This window comes from Lissotriton vulgaris, chromosome 10 (genome assembly GCF_964263255.1).
Source record: "Lissotriton vulgaris chromosome 10, aLisVul1.2, whole genome shotgun sequence".
Lineage (NCBI taxonomy): Eukaryota > Metazoa > Chordata > Amphibia > Caudata > Salamandridae > Lissotriton > Lissotriton vulgaris.
The window spans coordinates 448,194,429-448,216,258 of NC_141698.1; the positions used below are offsets into that span (position 1 = coordinate 448,194,429).

General features: G+C 42.8%; 1 protein-coding gene across 1 annotated transcript in view; it reads right to left on the minus strand.

The window, feature by feature from the left end:
- The window catches only part of IFT140 (intraflagellar transport 140), a 1,373,663-nt gene that overhangs the window by 72,679 nt on the left and 1,279,154 nt on the right, over positions 1-21,830 (minus strand). Inside the window, exon 24 of the mRNA XM_086941301.1 lies at positions 10,817-10,945. Within this exon, the coding sequence (XP_086797427.1) occupies positions 10,817-10,945 (129 nt within the window). The remainder of the gene's footprint in view (positions 1-10,816; positions 10,946-21,830) is intronic.

Below are 21,830 nucleotides of genomic sequence, written 5' to 3' on the forward strand. Positions count from 1 at the left end.
AATCCTCCTCCCCTTCCTAAGCGCCTTGAAACCCTCTGGGTATGTAGTGCGCTATACAAATTTTATGACTTGACTTGACTTGTTGAAACACAATCCCTGCTGGCCACTGGAATATATATATTGTGAGTATTAGAGTTTAACCCCCACATGCATCAAGCATTTTTGGAGTCGCAAACGGTGCGATTCCTTAAAATCGGCCGTTTGCGATTCCAAAAGTGCTTTTTGGGATGCATGAAGCAATTTTAGAAATCGCAACATTTTTGCGATTTCTAAAATTGCGATTGCTTTTAAGAAATCGCTAATTCGCGATTTCTTAAAAGCAATGCATGATTACTTTTAAAATTGCGAAATCGCAATTAGGGGGTCAAATTTACCGAGTGGTTGAACCACTCGGTAAATTTGCAAAAAGTGTTTAAAATGCTGAAAATGCATTTTTTTCAACATTCATGTTACGGACACACATGTCCTTAGGACATGTGTGTGTGAAACATGATGCGAAAAATACATTTCAGGGGTGCATGGGGGGGTCCTTTGGACCCCCCCCCTGCACCCATGAAATGCATTAACAAATTGCGATTTTCAAAGTGAAAATCGCAATTTGCTAATGACTTCCCATTGCTTCCTATGGGCCTTTTGGCCCATAGGAACCAATGGGAATAGCGAATTCGCAAATTGTATTTCGGTAATTTATGCGATTCGGTAAAAATTGCGATTTTTACCGAATCGCATAAATTTACCGAAAATATTCATGCATCCCGTTTTGAGAATTCTAAATTGCGAATCGCTATTTTTCGCAATTTAGAATTCGCAAACACCCGGGATGATGCATGTGGGGGTAAATGCTGAAGTTGTACTGTTTGAAATATTGAGGGCAACTTAATTTGCTCTTTACTTTTGTATCCGCCATTTCCATTTAAAAGGGGACAACCTATCTAAAGGTATGGTCAAGAACTTGAAAAGTTGGAACTTCGAAAGGCTTGAAATTAGGAGACAAGATACTAATTTTTGGCATTTTATGTGATCTTATGATGTCATTTTAATTCAGGGGATTCTTTTTTTTAAGCGACCTTTATTGCTTGATTATTAAAACCAGTGCAATACACTACACAATAAATACATAAAACGCATATTCATTTGTTAATTTTATTTTTTTTTTTAAACAAAGACAATATCCCATTGCTGTTTGCTTTTAAATGACAACCCCGGAAGGAGACTCACTGTATACCCTATAAAGTAAGAAAAAAAACTGACATGTGCAAAAAAATAAGAGAAGCCAGTAGAGCATGACCAGTTCTCTTGATGAACTCCTAGGCAGATAATTCTAAGCAATTAACCTAAAAAGTGAGGGTCGGCAGATAAAGTGACAAAGACTGTTGTCATTGAGAGGTGCCTATACAAGAGGTCCAGACGTCTGGAGATGGTTGGCGGACCTGAGATACGAGTAAAGTGCAGTATTCTTAACTAGAATAAAAAATGCTTAAGCTATTAACACTAATCAAATAATGTGCACTGTGCTTAAAATAGAAAGGTTTAAACGTTTAAGTTATTTATTACTAAAATAGGTGTAGGTGCAGTGTGTAGACATCTGGGACTTTAGCCAACTGGTACCTACTTGCACCTGATGAAACATTAGGTGTAGGGGCTTTTTAAAAAGATCCAACATTAAGTGGACTAAAACCAGACCTGTTAATTGTCTAATCATACCCCTTCCCTTCAGATGTTTTGTGAGTGTACTTTCATTTTCTCTTTACTTTTGTATATACCATTTCCATTTAAAAAGGTGCCTCCTTTCTCCAAGAACTTGAAAAGTTGGAACTTCGAAAGGCTTGAAATTAAGAGAAAATACACAGATTTTTGGGATTTCATGTGATCATATGAAGTCATTTGCATTCATGGGTCTTGATTTATAGAGCAATGCCATTTAGACTGGTATTCCAAGTTTGTTCAAATGCTAGCTGGTACTGTTAATAAAGGCCTATCTCACAATTGCCATCAACAAGAACAATTTATGTACCTTTGATGAGTTTTTTTCCCCAAAGGATATTAATTCTTCCACAGATTTACCATCTGCGGAAATATCTTCAGGTACCACATAAAATCCAGAAAACCTATTTCTCAGCTATGAACAGAACCTCAAAATGGTGCTATGCTGTGATTTAAAACTCTGACTCTGCAAAGAGTAACAGGATGTGTTAACAAGGCTACATGTAAAGGTGCTGCCTGGCACCCTTCAATTCAGTTCCACCTAATTTCATCATACTAGAAAGGAAAGCTAAACAAGTTGGAGCTTAACAAAGCATACATTTAGAAAAAGCATTATCGGACACAGCCCAACCAGTACTCATAACTGATGGTTCACTCTACCACTTTGGTAAACACATTACTTAGGCAATCATTTAGAAGATGGGATTCTGAGGATCAAATATCAGTCTTCCTGCAGATTCAGTGAGAGACTCTTTGTGCGACAATTTACTTCAGCATAAATACACTTGTAGTTCAGATCAGAGAAAAAAGGCTAATGAGAGGTGTCCCACAGAGGGAGAAAACACACACTGCTACCTTCTGGCATAGTCTCCACTCCCGAAACACTGCCATTCTAATCAGGACATATGCCTTATAAATATTAAGAGTGGCAAAATGCACCAACAGCAATGAGACGTTACAACTCAATATTGTTGTGCAAGTCCAACTCTCTCTGCTAAGCAGGAAATTACTTCAAAATCAAACTCTTGTTACACTTTTTTAAAGGAGGGGGGTAACTGCGGACAAGAAATTGCCATGGTGTAGGAAAGTAGGTTATGCTTTTATGTTTACCCCCACTTTTTGCATGATAACGCTGTTTCTGACTAGTCTGACTGGGATCCTGCTAATCAGGACCCAGTCTCTGTGCTTTCTTCCATAAATTGGTTTGGTAAGTACTTAGGTACATCCCGATTGGACACTGATGTACACTTATCAGTCCCTAGTATATCGTACTGAGGTACCCAGGGCATAGGTACACCAGGGGTCCCCGATGGGCTGAAGCATGCATTATGCCACTCATGGGAGACCACTCAATTTTCAACTACAGGCCTGCCATTGCAGCCTGTGTAAGCTGGTGCTAGTGCCACTTACGAAAGATATCGTTTTCCCTATATCTAGGGTCACTACACTTAAAACCTGTCAGTCACCCCTAAGGCAGGCCTTACAGTCGGGAAAGCAGGGTGCTTGGTTCTAAGTGAGAGGGCTCCCCTGCATGAGCAGGACACCGTTACAGCTCATGGAGTGCATTCTCCCGGGTTGTAAGTGAGGCAGCCATATGGCATATAGAGGGGTACCGCGTCATTACGCGATGACCTTCTCAAAACTGGCAGAAACACATCCTATCATGTTTGGTATCATACTCCCACACTGCAAATGGTTTGGGATGTATGATTCCATGCACCCTAATGCTCCTCTGGGAGGCCCTGGGTGCTCCCTGTACCAGTCTTCCAGACCCAGACAGCAAGCTTGGGCAGCTGCCGGCCAGAGACACGTTTCTGGCCTCCTGCTACTGAGAAAAGCTTGGGCAGAGGAATGCAGAACAATAGGTATCCTGTCACAGGGAGGTGTGATCACCTCCCAGACAGGATGTAGTGTATTGGGACAGGGTGGGAGCGCTGGCCAGCGCTACAAAGTCTGCGTGCAGGGCACACTTGGTGCCCTCCATGCACAGTCCAGTTCAAACCAGTTCAGGGAGCCGTTGGCTCCTGCTCTAGTGAGAACCTGGACAAAGGACAGGGGAGTAGCCTCACTCTGTATTATCCTGACCCTTTCCTTAGGGTATTTAAGGGCTTACCTGTGGGTGGGTCCTCAGATTCATCATGGGACAATATATATTTCTGACCACATCTTCTTCAACTGTCTGGGCACTCTGGACTGCATTGGACTTTGCTCTGAGCATCAAGGCTGCAACGGGGAAGACTCCTACTGCTCCTGATTTAGTCGCCCTGCTCATCTGCTGCAACATCAGTGCCTGTGTACCACACAGGAACCTTCCAAGGCCTGTGTGCATCCAAAAACCTGAAGGAATCTCCCTTTAAGTCAAGGAGTCACATCCCTGCATTTGCAGGCACCGCAACTAAGCTGACTGGTCTGCTGATCCTGGGCTCCCACGGATTCAGAAAGGCTCAGCAATTGCGTAAAGGGAGCCTCTCGCAACTGAGTTGGGGGAATTATACCACTTCCCCTGGGATCACAGCTTACTGGACTTTGGACACAGCTCTTACTCGTCTACCGGTTTGTGCCCCAGTCACCTTCACCCTCTTTGTTGTGCTGGTCCTTGCTGGTCCTGACATTGCACCTTTCTCCACTTCCACGTTGGTTGCAGTTGCCAAGGTTTGTTAGTGCTCCCCCCAGACACCGACCCCTAAACTCTCGACACCCAATGTAGGACAGCTCGTGTATGGCTCCTGGACTTCCACAGCGCCGCCTGGTCCACACGGCTGCAGCTCCAAGGTCTCCGTCAACTCTCCTGCAGCACCCGACATTCGTGGGCATTCGTCTTCCATGCCTCCTGGCCCCTTCCAAGTGGCATAGTCTCAGTTCCCTCTGCTTTTGGGTACTTTTCAACTTAAATCCACCTTTGGGCTCCACGGAACACTTTCACCTTCTTCAGCAGCGGCATCTTCCTGAAGTCCTCCATTGGGTTTGACTGCGGTTTCCGATGCCACTTCACATCTATGCATCCGGCTTCCCTGGTATAGGTATCCTGGTTCCAAGGGTATCCACGAGAGGGGTGGCTCCCCAACCTTCTGTTTTCCAAGGGGTTTCTTCAGGGTGCACTGGGAAGGGTTGTTCTTCTTTGAAACTGCGACTTACCCATTGACTTGCATTGATCACGCAGTTGTGTTCCCACTCTGCACACAGACTCTGAGGGGCTCCTAGTTACTTACCTTGGGTGGTTCTTGTGTCCCTGACACTTCTACATCTTCTGGGTATAGGCTTGACTCAAGTCGTAGTTCGCATTTCACTATTTTAGTATATGGTTTGGTCTCCCCCTGGTGACCACTGTGTATTACATGCTACTTACCTGTTTCTATTGACAAATATTGTGAACATTGTGTGTATCTCTGGCCAGGAGATACCTGTATGTTTTAGTGAGTGTTATATAATAAATACATATTTTTTATAAATACACTGTGTGGTTCTTTTTCACTTAATTTATATCAAAAATTATGTTCTGGTAAAACAAGATGCTGTACACTCCTTCTGGAATAAGCCTGAAGGCTGCTCTCCACAGCTACCACTTAATAAGCTTTCTTTGGTTGTCTAAGACCACTAACATCACCATCAGGGTTGTCTGGATTGGTCCAGGGTGCCCACTTACATAAGTGTGCATGATATACCAAGCCATCTTCTCACACATGGCATCAAACAAAGCTGCTTTAATTCCCTTTGTATATATCAGGTATGGTAGAAGTAGACATTTTAGTCATCTCCCGCGCAGCATGTGTACATCTGCTAAGAAAAGAAAGTATATTGCAGGGTCAGATATAAAGTCTTTTCTGGCCCATGCGTCTGCTTTATTTCACCCTTAGTCATAATGAACTGAACGGAAGATGTATGCTTTGCTTCTAGCCAAAGATGTCTCGGAGCTCTCGAAAATAAACTGTGGATAGGAACAGAAAGGTGTTTCCTGTGCACCTGCTTTCCCAAGGCAGAAGCAATGAAAATGTGTTGCTGCAAAGCCCAGATCACTTCCAGCAAAGCTTCATTAAAAGGACGCAAAGCTCCCTCAGAGTATTCCGTAGACGGAAGACTCAAAAAGGTCAAGTCAAGTCAAGTCATAGAATTTGTATAGCGCACTACATACCCAGAGGGTTTCAAGGCGCTTAGGAAGGGGGGGAGGATTACTTGTCAAATATCCACGTTTTAAGTTGTTTTCTGAACGCTAGTTGGTTCTAAGGGTAAGGGTAGTGTCGCTTTATGTCCTTCACCATCCTCTTAGCGAAAAGGGGAATAGCTATGCACTGGCGGGCCCCGACAGGCCCCCCGATAGCGGCCTGGATAGGAGCCTTAAAAAAAATGGGGGAAGGTGGAGGAGGAGGTGTTGCGGGACGAGGAGGTAAAAGGTACCCGCAAACATCCCATCTCTCTCGAGTGGGCACAACTACTGCAAACCTTTACACACAAAACCACCCCTGAGAACGAACCAGCAAACTCTCAACTCCAGGCCTCGCATACACCCCTATAGGACCCAACGTAGAAACTTCGGGGTCGGAGCAGTGTAATTAGGTTCCCACCAACATTGGAGGCATACCTGCACGTCCCGCGGTCATTGTAAAAATACTCATTCAGAACTGTTTTACACTCCGACCCCCCCCCGCATGAAGGAACATATGTTACTGAACAATTACACTGTAAGGAGATACTACCACCACCCACTCCGTAGATCATCCCCAACTGAAATTTGAAGACTCTCTGCCACCCCCACCCAATTCTCACCCCAACAGTTACAGGTTCGTAGTTCTGCAGTAGAAGTTATAGTTGTACTTTTAGTTTGTTGGGAACGTACACAATCAAGAACGGACACATTACGCACTGAGAGCAGGCACACACAAGCAGTGGGGCAGCATAGGTCCATCGACAGCAAACACACCCGCAACCAATACTGTAATGGTCACTGATGCATAACAGCGGGAAGCCCACCCTCCACATGACATTCCCTACTGTTGGGTGATTGTAATAGATGAATGTTGATGGGACAAACAATTGTTAACCTGCACCAGATCCACACCTTAATACAACTGTAATAATGTGTGTGGTGAAAGTGTCAAGATGTATGAAATTGTTTATGAAAAACCTCAATAAACAATTTTTTTTTTTTAAAGGACGCAAAGCTCTAATCAGTGATACAAAGCAGCTAGGCTTTTAGAGAGGACTTAACTCATTTTCCCAGCTGTGATGAAATAAACCTCTGAAGCGGCGGCTGATCTGAGCACAACTAAAGCAAAATAGGATGAACTCTCTGGTGAGACTGAGCAAGGAAATGTGAACCCACCTCAGGGAATTGCTATGCCAGTACATGTTTTCACTCTGTTAATAATAAGCAAATTGTGTCCAAGTGGTAGTGGGATAGAACAAGATCATCTACCAAGTCAAGTTCCTAACCAAAAAGGCTGAAACATGTTGTAGTGACTGAGCTATTTTTATGGATAAACGGCTCGATTATGACCGTTGCCCACTACCATCTCAGTATATTTTGCTCTAATATAGTGCTGTGTAGGCCTACATAATGTGAATTAGCTACAAAGTAGGGCTTGATGATGTCCTCTCTGTTTCCGACTGTATCTTGCTTAACGGCAGGGCTTGCCTATTGTCTTTTGCATACTCTTATGTCATCTTGCATACCAATTTTGGCTCTTTGCAGGAGTAGTGGCCTATGCTTAAGCGACTCCATTTTCTAAGCTGTCGCCATCTTCTGAGCCTTTCTAGGTGAGAAGTCGTATTTTGCTTTTCACTTGTTTGTGCACTTCGTATGCTGGTAGGAACCGGTTCTTGACGGAGGAATGTGCTCACTCTGCTCTGGAGTCATAACAGACGCCTAGCTAGCCGATTCTGTGGCCTTGGCGCGGAATGGTACGGAATCTGATGGGAAAAGGGTGCGAGGCTCGCTAGAAGCTTCGACCAACGTTTCCACTTCTGCTAAAGGTGGTGTTCGGTTCTCGACCACTGGTAGTTCATCACAGTACAGACGTGTAGCTGTGACGGTGGAGCTGAGAATCCTGATTCGGCTAAAGAAACGAACTCCCCTCTGGCGAAGTAGAAGCAGGATGTGCAGATACTTGGTGAGGTGCTCCACTAATTCTAATATTCCTACTGTTCTTGCCTAACTATCTTCTTCTGTTTTCAGGTTCTATACATTTATATACATATAAGTTCTATATATGTTTTACTGATTGGGTTTAGCAATTGCTTAGGTGCTGATATAAAGAAGGTCAATCGTGACATTGTAGTGATTCCTTTCTTTTGTCATTCTATCATTGTGTCATAAAGAAACCCCAGAGTATATAATTATTTGTCTGCATTCTTTGTGAAGGGAGAGCAGGCTCCTTTTTGACCAAATACTTATAGAAGGAGGGTGAATTCCCTTCTAACGGGCAGTTGACGTTTCGGAAGGTTGTCAGGCCCTTAACGGGAGCGAAATTATAATTCTTCCACCCCAGGCCTTGTTGGGAGGAGTGTGCATTGTTGTAGTCCCACCTGGGTGGGCTTTATTCGCATTGTTGCTACCTCGTGGCCCTTGGTATTGTGTTGTTGTCGTACCCTGGGGTAAGTTGACCTCGTGGCCCTTGGTTTCTTGCGTTGTTGTCGCCAGTTGGCGTTGTTATTTGCGAGCTCCTCAGCAATGGCCATATCTTTAGTTAGTGTTAGTATTCTTCCTTTCTTGGGTAAGTATTTTGAAGTGTTGTGTCCTTTTGGGTCCCAAGAGGGGATAAGGTCGTATGTCCTGGTGATTTGCAGAATTATCAGGCCATTACACATGTTTTCTATGCCCTCTAAAAAATATCCTCTAAAGATTCAGCACATTTCTACATGGTTACCACAGAAGCATAAGGTGCCAGCTTCTAGAACGTCTATGAAGCCTTGCCCTTTGTAATCTATTGCAGGTTGTTCAAGATGAAACTCATCGTCTTGCAAATGGGTGTAGATCTAAGTAGTCTTTTTTACCACTTAACATGGTGAAGGAAACATGACATCATATAGGTTTGAATACCTTCTGCCTAGTTGTCGAGACGTCTGGTGGTTTGGTGCAATCAAGACAACTATCTTTTATTGGGCTGTTGTATACACATTAGATATCAGAAGAACCATTTGGCCCGAGCTCAAGAACATATGCACAAATAATCATTTGAATCTAGCAAGCTAAACGTCAAGACCAACTAAAACCCATATAAACTAGAGTTTTGATCTTTTTTGCTCAAATTTAGGAGGAAGCTTATTTTCCTAAAGCAGTCACTGGCTTACAAGTGACTAGTCTGAAGATCCTTCACTCCTTTATCATCAACATACAGCAAACGCAAAAGTCGGGAAGCCAGTGCTTGAGGTTAGAGGAGGTATGGGTAAGTCTGGTCTACTTACATTTCTGGCAAAACGAATATTGACAGAGTGAAAAGGGGAGGTGATGGGGCTGTGGAGATACCAGCTATATGGCAGGACATGTCTCCATGGAGCTCTTTTCAATAAGATCCCTATATAGAGCTCTCCCTGGTGGAAAATAATTAATCACAGAAGTGGAAAATACTTAATCATAGAGGCAAAAAAGACCCTAGAAAAGAAAAGAGTCTCCATTGGGGCTCCTCAGAGGATGGGACAAGCAGCCGGAGACATCTGTGAGCCCGGGGAGTGATTGCCATGACACATGCTTTAGCTAATTCAAGGAAGGTAACTTATACCACTCCCTCTTTCCGGTGAGATTTATTTTCTTTGCTGAGCTGCCAACTTTGAAACCTGGACACCAGGATTATAATCCCAGCATTGGGTTTTGACTGAGACTGTGTGATTCTGGGAAAATAACTTAATCTCACTGTGCAAAAAACCTGTTACAAAAAAAGAGAAATGTACCGAAAGGTAGTTGTAAAAGTTGGAAATGTGAATGTGTAATTCCAATATGTACTAATGTACAACTCTCCATTGCTTCCCATCTAGATTTACACTATATAAATCACAACAAACATGAATCAGCATATTTAAAGCATTGTTTGATAGTATTTTGATCTGGCTACAGAACTGGCTGATTTAGGTTAAGGATCTGGATATTCTCAATGCATTCTGCTAGCTTCTTCCTGTTTAGCAATATTAAAGTCTCCAACAAATAAAAGCAGACGGGTTGGGAAAGGTTCTCACTTGATGTGTCCATCAAGCTGACATTTTGTTGCCACAGATAATAGCATTTGTAAAATATGCCATAAGGCTGGCTAAACATCACAAAATAGCACTAATTACAACTTTCCAGGCTTGCTTGATTTTCCACTTTTAAACTATTACACACAAAAGAACTTTGTTCTCCAAGGGATCGTCTATGGCTATCTCAGTCAGTCAGATGGCCAAATACCTTTCTGTAGCAAAGATGGTTAGATATTTTGACTGGGTTAATAGAAGAGTCTGCATAAGGTCTCGTAAGGCCAATTTCGTAAAAGACCCAGAAATAGGCTTCTGATATCTTAAGAGGGTTTGCTATTCATGAGTTTGATAAAACGTACCCAGGACCTTAGTGTACAAGAGTTGATGGGTTTTCAATATGAATGTAGCATACTATAGTTACATGGGCCTAATCTACAGAATGAGTGGCATTTGCTAAACCCTGAGGGCTTAGGTGGTGTTTCAGTAAGGAATTCCTATAAAAAGAGGCAAATAATAGTTAAATGTCTGTATGAAAGCCCTTTTGCTAAATCCGTATCAGTGATATTCTGGGAAATAGAAAGCAAGACAGGGATGTTCGCACAAGAGCTTATCCTAAAGGGGTCATGAGGTGAAGGATGTTACAATATGTCTCAGAACCAAGGACTCATCAATCAATGGAACATTACAGAATGCTTCTTGTCTGTAATTGTTAGTGATGCAGGATTGGGTAAAGAAAACTCTATTTTTGTTTCATCGGATGGCTCTTTTAAATAAAAGTATTTGGAATTCACCAAGGGATTAGCACATTACATAGTTCATTGAGTCCCCATTAGGCACAAAGATCTCATTAAAAAGTCTGGTATTTCTGAACACCTTCTAGTTGAGGTTCGCATCTTGAAACACAAAAGGAGTTAGATAAATATAGCTATTTGTGAAGCCAAACTACCCTTACCTTATGATACAGCATGACTGCTCTGTCCATCTGCTCGCCTTTCTCCTCATAGTAGTGGGCAGCTTCCATCATATCCTCAGGGGTGCTCAGAAGTGCCAGATTCATCAACTGGTCGTCCAGGTTATTTTCCTGAGGAAATAAATTATGTTTATGATTCACACAGTTTAAAGGTTCCTTTACCATCAATGAGAGTGATAGAACCCTTGAGCCCTCCAATTCTAAGGCAGTGCCCTCATCAATTGTAATAATGTCTTAGATCATGACAGGTTCTACACCTAACTGATAAAGATTATACTTGTTTATTTTATTTCACATTCTTATCACTGCCTCATTGGCTATTTACTCGTGGCAAAATATCCCTATAAATGGCCATCTGTTCTGATATTTTACCCACTTTAATCTCTGATAACGCAATAGTCTTTATGCATCTACAAAATGTGGCCCTAAAGCTTAAAGAGGGCACAAAAATCTTAGATTCTGTATTGCGCTGGGAATCTGCAAAACTATACAAAGCTACAGAACTTATTGTGGATGTCATTGACTTTGAGACATTCCTCTGACTGTTGAGACTTATAGATGACCGATACCCAGTGGAGTTACCTGCTGGCTAGCTTAAGAGGAGTTGGCCTGTGGATTTCCCCCACTACCATCACCTACCCAGCCCGATGTTGGACAGACTTTCCTTCGTCTCTCTGTCGTTTTTATCCCCCTACCCATTTCTTTTCCCCCACCCCCTCTACGCTACACTTTTCTTGTCTTCCTATACCCTTTAAAATGTTTAGCTTCTTAACAGATACCTTGCTGTTTAGCCCTGGCCCGGTGGAGCTACCTGATAGCTAAAGAGGAGATGGGCTTTAGACTTCCCCCTTAGCCGTCACCTACCCAGCCGGATTCGGGCAGACTTACTTTAGTCTCCCTGTCCTTTATTCCCCTTCCTAACCTTCCCTACCCCCTTTCCCTTCTTCGCATCTATGCTCTTGAAATGTTTTTCTAGCAACTAATGTTACCCGACTCTAAGGTACTGTTTAACTTTGTGGAACCTTATGCAATGCGCTCTGATACCTTCGGGTCTAGCCAGTGCTATATCAAGCATTTTGTCCGACGCCCAGTGGAGCTGCTCTGTTCAGCTAATTGAGGAGATCGGCCTTGTTTTTTCCCCTGACCGTCACCTGCCCAGCCGGACACTGGACACCGTTTCTCCCCCTTCTCCCTGTCTCGCACCCTCCTGCGTATTTCTGCCATTCAGTCTTTCCATGTCTCCTTTCTTTCCATTTTTCTGACCGATGCCCGTTGTAACTTCCAAGAGAGCTATAGAGGAGAGACTGTCCTTGGATTATCTCCCTGGCCGTCACCTACCAACTCGGTCTTTGGGCTGACTTTCTCATCTTCCCCCGTCCTCTCCCTTCTCACTCCTCCTCTCCCCACTCCCTCTCTATATCTCAACCTGCTATGGCTCATTCCTCCCCTCCTTTCCTATCAATTCTCTCAACCGCGTTGTTTGTTTACTGTACCTTACTACGCTATTGTAACAGATGTAATTTGTAACGCAATGTTCCTCTGCTATAGCGCTCTAAAACCTACGGGTCTAGCCAGCGCTTTATAATCCTTTTTAATGTAACTTCTAATACAACGTTCCCCTGGTTATGCGCTCTAATACCTCCGGGTCAAGATAGCGCTATATAACCTTCCCAAATTCAAATAAACGAAAAACTGTTTTTTCCTGAACGCTGAGACCTGAGCAACATGAATGATGACCGGTGGAGCTGCTTGACAGCTAATGAGGAGTCTGGCCCTGGTTCCCCCCTTGACAATCACCTACCCAACCGGTCATTGGGCATTGTTTCCTCCTCGTCTCCCCGCTTTTACTCCTTCCTCCCCTCCCCTCCCTCCTACGAATTTTTGAAACATTGTTTATGTGTACTGTACCTTACCATGCTCTTATCTGATGTAACTTGTAACGCAGCAATCCTAAATGTAAAGCACGCTGATACTCTCTTGTGTCAAGTTCGCGCTATATAAAACTTTATAAATAAATAAATAAAGAAGATGGCATATACATTACATCCTTTTCTACGCATGTTGGTCTGTATCGATACAAAAGACTAAATTTTGGTGTGTCATACATTGCAGTCCAGTTTTAGGATGTGATTCAAGGCATCATAAAGGCTGTCATGAATACGTTTTAGTACAGTGATGACATATTAGTTTTCAGAGCTTAACAAAAAGAGCATGATAAACTCTTATACAAGTGTGCTGTTTACTTGCTCAAGCAGGTTTGACTTGAATGCAGACAAGTGTGAATTTCATAGGACAAAGCTAAAATTGTTTGGCCATACTTTTTCTGATGTGGGTATGACACCAGATCCTGCTAAAGTACAAGAGATGTCAAATGGTGATTCCCTACAAGATGTTTCTATTGTGTGTTCATTTCATGGCATGGCCAGTTACTGTTCCAGATAATTACAAGATGTTTCCATTGTAACTGCTCCATTGAGAGACTTGACAAAAAAGAATATTTCATTTCTTTGGTTACATGAATGTAGGTCTTAAGAAAATGAAAAAAGCTATTGAGTATGCTGCTGAAATAGCATATTTCAATCCGAAGCTTCATACAGAGGTTGTTGCTGAGGCTAGCCCAGTTGAGTTAGGTGCTATCCTTGCACAGCACAGTGGACACCCAGATCCTAGAAGGCATATTGTGGCATATGCAAGTAGAAGTTTGTCCCAAACAGAACATGCTTGCTCACAGCCAGAAAAAAAAAACTTTAGCCCTGGGATGATCTTGTGAACATTTCCTAGTATTCCTGTAAGGAAAACCTTTTACGATCGTAACTGATCATCAAGTGTTACTGACTATATTTGGCAATTCAACAGCGAAAATGCCTCTTGCATTGAATGATGGAGACTACGGTTACAAAAGTAACACTATGCTTCATCGTCCAGGGTAGGATCGGAGCCCTGCTCATTACTTTTCTAGAGTGCCTATACAAGGTACTCCATTCAAGATAGCTGGGGCCTCTATTTATTTCATTGTAAAATCAAACATACCAGCTGCTATTTCATTAGCCCAGATTATCACTGCCATGAGCCATGATAGTGCCATGTTAAAGCTGAAGGATCTAATAACACATCAGTCATGGAACCAACAGCCTTGACCAAAAACACAAAATATTCAAGGAATATCTGTCCACTACTCAGGAAGGAGTTACACTACGAGGGTCGAGAATCCTGAATCCGCAGAGTCTACGGCAGAAAATAAACGAAGTGACCCATAAAGGATATCACTGAATAGGTGGCACAAAACAAGCTCTCTAAGATCAAGTCTGGTTTCCTTATCTTGATGACAGGGTTAGAAAGGAATTAAAGGGCTGTCATCTATGCAACTGCCTTTCTGCAAAAACTACTCACCAAACTTTGAACATGTCAGAACTCCCGAAGCATGCCCGGAAGAGAGTAGCTATTGACTTTTTCGGTCAACTTGACAATGGAGATCACCTGATGGTGATTGTAAATGAATACTAACAATTTCCATTAATTTAAAGATCTTTCATCTACCACTTAAGAACGAGTTATTGAAAGACTAGATGGCATCTTTACGACATTGGGTGTTTCAGCTATAGTGAAATCTGACAATGACACGCCTTTCAATAGTCGAGAGTTCAAAATTTCTGGGAGCATTTGAATATAAAGCATCAGAAGACAACACATCTGTGGCAGTTTTATGAGTACACTAAAGAAAGCAGTGCAACGTCCTACTCTTGAGAAGCTCAATTTGATAGCTGTGTTCAATTCTACCTTGAGACCTTATCGTTCAACACCCCACTCAACCACATGTGACAGTCATGCGACTCTGATGTTCGAGAGAGCAATGAACACCAAGTTACCAAGATGGAGCAATCAGAGAAAGAAAGATGAGTAAGCAACTTAAAAGAAGAACTTGGTTAACAAACAAAAGATGAAAGCATATGCTGACCAAAGACGACGTGGAGAAAACATCATATTTAAGAAAGGAGATCGAATGGTCGCATGACAGATGCAGAGAAGAAACTCTGATGCTCCATTTGATGCAGAACATTTTCAAGCAGTGTCTACCAAGGGACATATGATGACTGCCCAGCACTCTGGGAAGTCTATTACCAGAGACTCTTTTCATTTTAGGCACTTACCCAATCGTTCATCAGATCTAACTGTTGAAGAAGAGACTGGGTCTAAAACATCAGTGACTGCTTCTGCCTCTACATCGTTGACACAGACCCTGGACATTGGTGAAGACAGTTTTCAGTTTCCAAGAACAAGATCAGGTCAAACAATTAAAGTGCCAAAAAGATTGATTGAAGAGATCTGATTGTATATGTCTACTTATATATCTATTTTGCAAAACACTGTACTTTTTTTATTGAACAGAGGGGGAGATGTAGTCTCCTGCGAGTTAGAAATGATGGAACTTTTTTGGCTCCTGATGGACTATGTGACATAAGTGCTACAGCAAAATGCAATTAAATCTGGTTTAGAATGTTGAGTTCGCAGTTACAGACAGACAAATGAAAACGTATAATATGTAGCTCTGTGTGTGGAGTAGTTATTTTTATTGGTGGGTACCCAGGCTGGGGAGGACGCAACAGTTAGTTTAGGAGGTCACATTATAAATAAAGTTTTTTTACAAATTGCAGAAACCACTAGTGAGTCTGCAGGTTGATTAATTTTCATGACAAACAGATCATGATCTGGAGCTCATTATTTATTTTTCTGCCTAAGATGTTTGATATTCTGATGCTGGCATCAGAAACATCCAAATTACAGGATCCAACAAATCTGGAGCAAAATCAATTATTGTTCTTTATGCATCTTAGCCCCTGCTTTTTCCTTCATCTTTTTTTTACAGCTAACAGGGAAGTTCACAGCACATGCCAAGATGTTATCTCATACATCTGGTATTTCTGGGCAGTGACTTCATATGGAAGAATCAAGCATTTTTCAAAATTACATTTCAGCATACTTGGCGTTCTAGTAGCAACAATTATGTGAATTACTCAAGGAGCTTTTAGTGTTCTGTGCAATATCTTAAAATGTATAAACCTCCTCTTTACGTTGGTGGAGACCTTTTATATTTGTAGGCTAGTACTTATACAGTCCCCTTTGTGACAGTTTTAATTCCAGAACTACCTCTCACATTCGTTCGGCTTTCAGACCTCTCCATAACTCAACTTTCTAGTCTATTGCACTTTTGTTGCTCATCCTCATGTACCCAACTAAAGCAAGTATGCATGAGATCACTGTCGCCAATGTTATCCCTGGCCAGCTCTTCTTTTATCACTGCGCCTTCTCTTCATTAAAGCCTTCCCCACCCATGAGGAATTCCTAAGCTTAACAAAAACCAGCATACATATATGATCGGATCTCTGACCCTTTCATATCCCTTATGTGAAAACATTATGTTCATAACAGAGACGTTGCATGTCAAAGGAGATATCATAGTAAGTCTAATCTATGGTGTATATGAGAATCCCAAATATTAATTATAGTACAATCTTTGTCACCAGTGGAAGCGGCTATGTTTGACTAGGTGCAGCACTTGCAGCTCCTTTAACATCTTCTCAATTAAACATTCTAAAGTAAGACCATGTGAAAACACTAATATCAGACAGGCCTTGAGATTATTTCATGCATCATCTCATGAATCCACTGAGCACTGGAGCTTGGATGCATAAACATCATCCTCTAAATTGAAGATGTGTAGGCCTTGCCCTCCTACCCTTTTTTAATACTCTGTTGACCTTTACCAATGGAGTAAGGCCTTCCCCATTAACCAAAAGAACAGCTTGTGCAGTTACTTGATCATTCTTAATGGTAAAACGATGGTGATTACCTGGAATTCTTTGTGTAGTTAAGAATAGTTATCATTTTGCTAAAAACTATGTAACCCAACTGTGAAATTGGTCATTTCATCCAGAAGTCAATCAATCCTGTAAGAACGTTTGTTTGATAGCATTACCGTCAAGGTCCCAAAAATGTGATAATTGGACAGGTAAATGGCAGTGGGGGCTCTAAATGCGGCAGGAAAGATGGTTGCAAAAGTTCAAGAAAATGCTATGCAATCCACTGTGCAAATGGAGGTAAAAGTGGAGCACCGGAAGACCAATGCTATTGCACCAACTTACCTGTTTCCTGATTTGCATTTCCTCAAAAAAGTTCAAAGAAAATAGTTACTTGTCTAAATTCAGAGCCCCAAAGTTGGTATATTTCATAAATTCACATGCTTGAGTCATTACGGCCATTGGGATGGGAATCACTGATACTTTAAAAATAGCACTAAATAGTGTTGAACTGGCTTTAGACCCAGTAACAGTCTTTGTTCGTACAACATTCACCTGAGAAAATGAGGTGGATGAGCGGTGCTCTCTACTCCATCTAGGGGTAACTCTATCTCAGATTTCACAGCACATGTGCAACAAATACAAAGAATAGCAGATAAGCCTCTGACACGCAAGAAGGGGGAATGTTTGAAAGATTAGCAAAATGAAGTTACAAGTAAGCAACTAATTTGTTCTCCATTACTGGATCTTTCAAAGATGCACAGGCTTGAGTCGGAATAGCAAGCAGTGTGCCAATAATCTAGTGCTCTCCATGCCACTGGAGTAAAGCTATCCTGGCTGATGAGGGCTGAAAGCCCAAAACCGGTCCTAGGATGCTTGTTTCCAGTCCAGGGAGGACCTGGCTTGGCAGTTCGGGCTGGACTGTTCCCATTGGGCGCAGGGTCAAGACTGATTTGCATATGGCTAGGTCCAAATCGGAATGGCATGGTGAGCAAAAAAACGATGGATTTAGGCCCAGATCTCTGTACTGAGGTGAATGTATGACATTATTCTGCATTCTGTCCATCAATTGTTCTTTTTGCAAATATCTAGTAAGCCGGAACCAAGCTCACCTTCAAAGAAATAGGATGGGTGGAACCGCCTGGACACTGAAGAGTAAACTGCTATTTCCAGGTCAAAGCAGCAGGGCTTGCTTAATGTGTGCCTATTCTTCCATGTAACCCCACAGCTCTCTTGAATGGAGCACCGTCGCTGACATGACATCCGGTTGGAAGCACAATGTTGCCATCTCCAAAAACTGCGCTTTGTCCCAAACAGAACATGCTTACTCACAACTAGAAAAAAAAACTTGAGCTGTGGTATGGGCTTGTGAACATTTCCTAGTATTTCTGTATGGAAAACATTTTACGATGGCAACTGATTGATTCGACATGGGGCTGCTAAAGCCCAGGCAACCTAAAAGTTTAAGAGTTAGTCCCATGTTCTCATATCCTTTGTTTTCTCTAAGCAAATCTTGATGTACCAGCAAACATTTAGTGGGCGTAGTGTTCTCTCAAGCATAGTTTAGGCATGTGGGAAGAAAGAATGAACAATAACAGGTTCTTTCAAATGGAAGTCTTATAGGACCTTGGTCCTAAATATTGAGGTAGTCTGTAGGGTGACTTTGGGCCTGATGTAGATCTTGGCAGACAGTTACTTCATCACAAAGGTGATGGATATCCCACCCGCCGAAATATAAATCCCATCATAATCTACAGGATGTATATTGCGGCGGACGGGAAATCCGTCACCGCTGTGAAGTAGTAACCTGTCCGTAAAAGATCTAAATCAGGCTTTTTTTCCTTTACAATGTGTTGATATGATTTTTTTGTTATAGTAAAGCCTTGTAGTTCCCTCACTCTCCTTGATGATATCAAGGCTAAGAGGTGTGCTGTCTTTTTAAAAAAAAGATTTTTTTAATTTTTTTATTAACAAAACCACAAAGAAAAACATGGGGTGACAATGGTCGCTTTCCCATTTTTCATAAATACATTTCCATACTTCAAAATAATAAATACAGAATATTGTTAAGGGATAACAGGGACTCATGCGCCTCCACTTCATCCTGACCTATCGGGGGGACACAAATATCTCCATGATATCGATTCCAATTCTCCCAGACCTTCCCCCACTTTGCAGGACAACCCCTGGCAACATAAACCGACCTCTCTCTGAACATGCACCAATCCAGATCTTCCATCCACTTCTCGACTCGGGGTGACTGGCTAGCTCCCCACAGCTGAGCAATGTTACGCTTGGCTACCATGCATGCCAGCGTCACTCATTGTCTCCCATACACACTCAAATCTATGGGTTCCCAAACATTCAAGATCCACCTGCGGGCCTCCGGTGCTAGCTCCACCCCCAGAACATCTTGCAGCGAATCGTGGATCTTTACGCAGTATTCCTGTATCTCCGCACAGTGCCACAAAATATGCATAAAGGTTCCAAGCTCTCCGCACCCCTCCGACACTCCCTACTCTCCACTCAACCCATTCGAACCAGACGGGGCCCTGTGACATATGATCTGTGGAGAATCTTTAGTTGCACAAGCCTGAGCCTCATCTGTATAGCCACCACCCTTGGAGAGGAGACCGCCTCCCTCCAATCCTCCTCATCCAGTTCCACCCCATCAGCACTTCACTGTGTCCTAATAGTTACCCGCGGGTCCTCCATATTATTATTAAGTTTTTTGTATATTAATGAGATGGTCTTTTCCGGAAGGTGACCATCTAACACTCGATCTTCCAGGGGGAGGCGTTCGGGAGTGTAGTGCCTCTAGGGATGTGTGTAAATAAAGGATGCCTAATCTGGAGGTAGCTGCAGTGCTCACTTTCTTGAAAGTGGTATTGTTGCTGGAGGAAACTGAACGTGTGAATCGTGTCCTGCCCCCAAACATCCCCCTTAAATCGAGTCAGTGGGGGCTCAAGTTGTTGGCATACCTTAACTTTGGGTCAAAAGTAACATAAATGCAGAGATATCGAAACCCTACCGGTTCAATTTGTATCGGGCAGGTACTTGGGATTACCGGCGGATCTCCTCTAAGGACAAAGAGCACTGATTTCGACCAGTTGATTGCAAAACCGGAGTAACTCCCAAATATAGCAAGCACATCCAGAAAACATATCAAGGATCCCCTTGGATTGGTGAGGTAAAGCAGGATATCATCCGAGTATAACGAGAGTTTGTCCTCCCATTCCAGCGTCCAACGCAACCCTCCGATCGACCGGTCCCACCGGACCCACAGCGCCAAAGGCTCGAGAGCCAGGGCAAATAGGAGCGGGGACAGGGGACATCCCTGTCTTGTGCCTCTGCCCACTAGGAAGTCAGAGGGCTTACGATTATTCACCACTACTCTGGCTAGGGGATCGGTATACAAGAGACGGACCCAGTTAATGAGCTCTGGTCCAAAGCCCATCTTCCCCAGGACGGCGAACAAGTAGGGCCACTCACCCCTTTCAAAAGCCATGGTGGCATCTAGAGATACCAGTGCTGCCAGCTCCTGTATCGTCGAAGCCCTGCCCATTATCCCGCGCAGCCTCCGCAGGTTAAGGGCCGTGTTTCGACACAGCATGAAGCCGGATTGATCCGGATGTATCAGTGTGGTGATAACTTTAGCTAGTCTCGTCGCCAGTAGCTTCGCCAGAACTTTAGGTTTAGCGTTTAGCATCGAAATAGGTCTATATGAGCAGAGTGTCCTGGGATTACCCGCTTTATGAATGACCCCAATATTCGCTATCCGCTGGTCGTCTGGGAGCTGACCCCCCCTCTTTACTCTCTACAAACATGGAGTGAAGAAACAGAGCAAGTCTGTTTGCACTCAATTTATACAGTTCTATAGGGATTCCTTTAGGGCCCGTGGCCATCCCGGAGTGTACTCCTCTGATGGCCTGCGCCACTTCATCATTCGTGAGTGGGGAATCTAAGTATTTTCGGTTACCATCCGATAGCGTGGACATCTGAATGACATTCATCATGGCAGCGTTTTCAGCCTCTGTGTATATCCCTGTGGAAGCTTCCCCATAGTATTTCGAGAATTCATTTGCTATGGCCTGCGGGTCAGTAATCGTCTCAGAATTACCTCTCTGCAACTCCGGTATCAGCCGCAACGCCCACTCTCCCTTCTCAAGCTACGCTATCAGTTTGCCTGCTTGATCCCCATGCTCGTAGATCCTGCTTTGAGTCTCATCGTACAGTGTCTGGCCCTATCTCTATCTAGGCCCCTATATTCATCCTGAGGCAGTTTCAACCGGTGTATACCTTCCGGAGTCGCGTCCCTAGATACCTCATTCTCCAACCTGGTCACCTCCGCCTCCGCCCATTCTATTTCGCCTGCCGTTTTTTCTTTTTCACTGTGACAAAAGATAAAACCTTCCCCCGAAGGAAGTGGTAAACATCCACTGTAGATTAGGTAGACGGTAGCCTAATCTGGTGAGATGAAACTAAGATGTAGTGGCTGATTGAATGGCATCAGGAAGTGATCTGATTAGCAGTGCAAAACTTAAATGATAATGGTGCAAAGTGCAAAGTAAGTGAATAAGAACGGGTTGTGGAAATGGAAGGGAACAATTTTAATAGAATCCTATCCACACACAAGGCTAAAAACAGAGCAAGGTAGTGTTTAACAAATGACTACTCAGATGGATTGTAGGTCGACATGTTTCTGCAGTTAATGTAGAGTCTAATGATCTCTTCCTGCTTCATCAGGACCTTGACATAATGCTACTGCTTAGTGTACAAAAAGGTGAGAGAAATAAAATAAAATCATATCACCTGGTGTGCGTCCATGTAGATAATGCAGGTGGTCAAGTATTTACAGTAGACAAACAAACAGAAAAGACACACAGTTAATGGCCATAGTCCACAAGAACAACAATTTATGTAGAAAGAATTTTTCATTTGCCAATGGTTTTTAGGTCAAAAGGTTTTTAGTCAATAAACAATCCTGTGTTTGTCATTATATTTAAATCAAGGACAACGGATATAATTATATCCACTCACCCAATTTGTGGGGAATATACTCTCCACCTCACCTGGCTGCAGCTCAGGTATAAATGGAGCACCGCTCTATAAGGGGAGAAGCAGAAGAAAAGTAAAGGAAGGACTAGCAAGCTGTTTCTAGTAACTTTATTTTGGAAGATGAAATATGTGCCCAATGATAT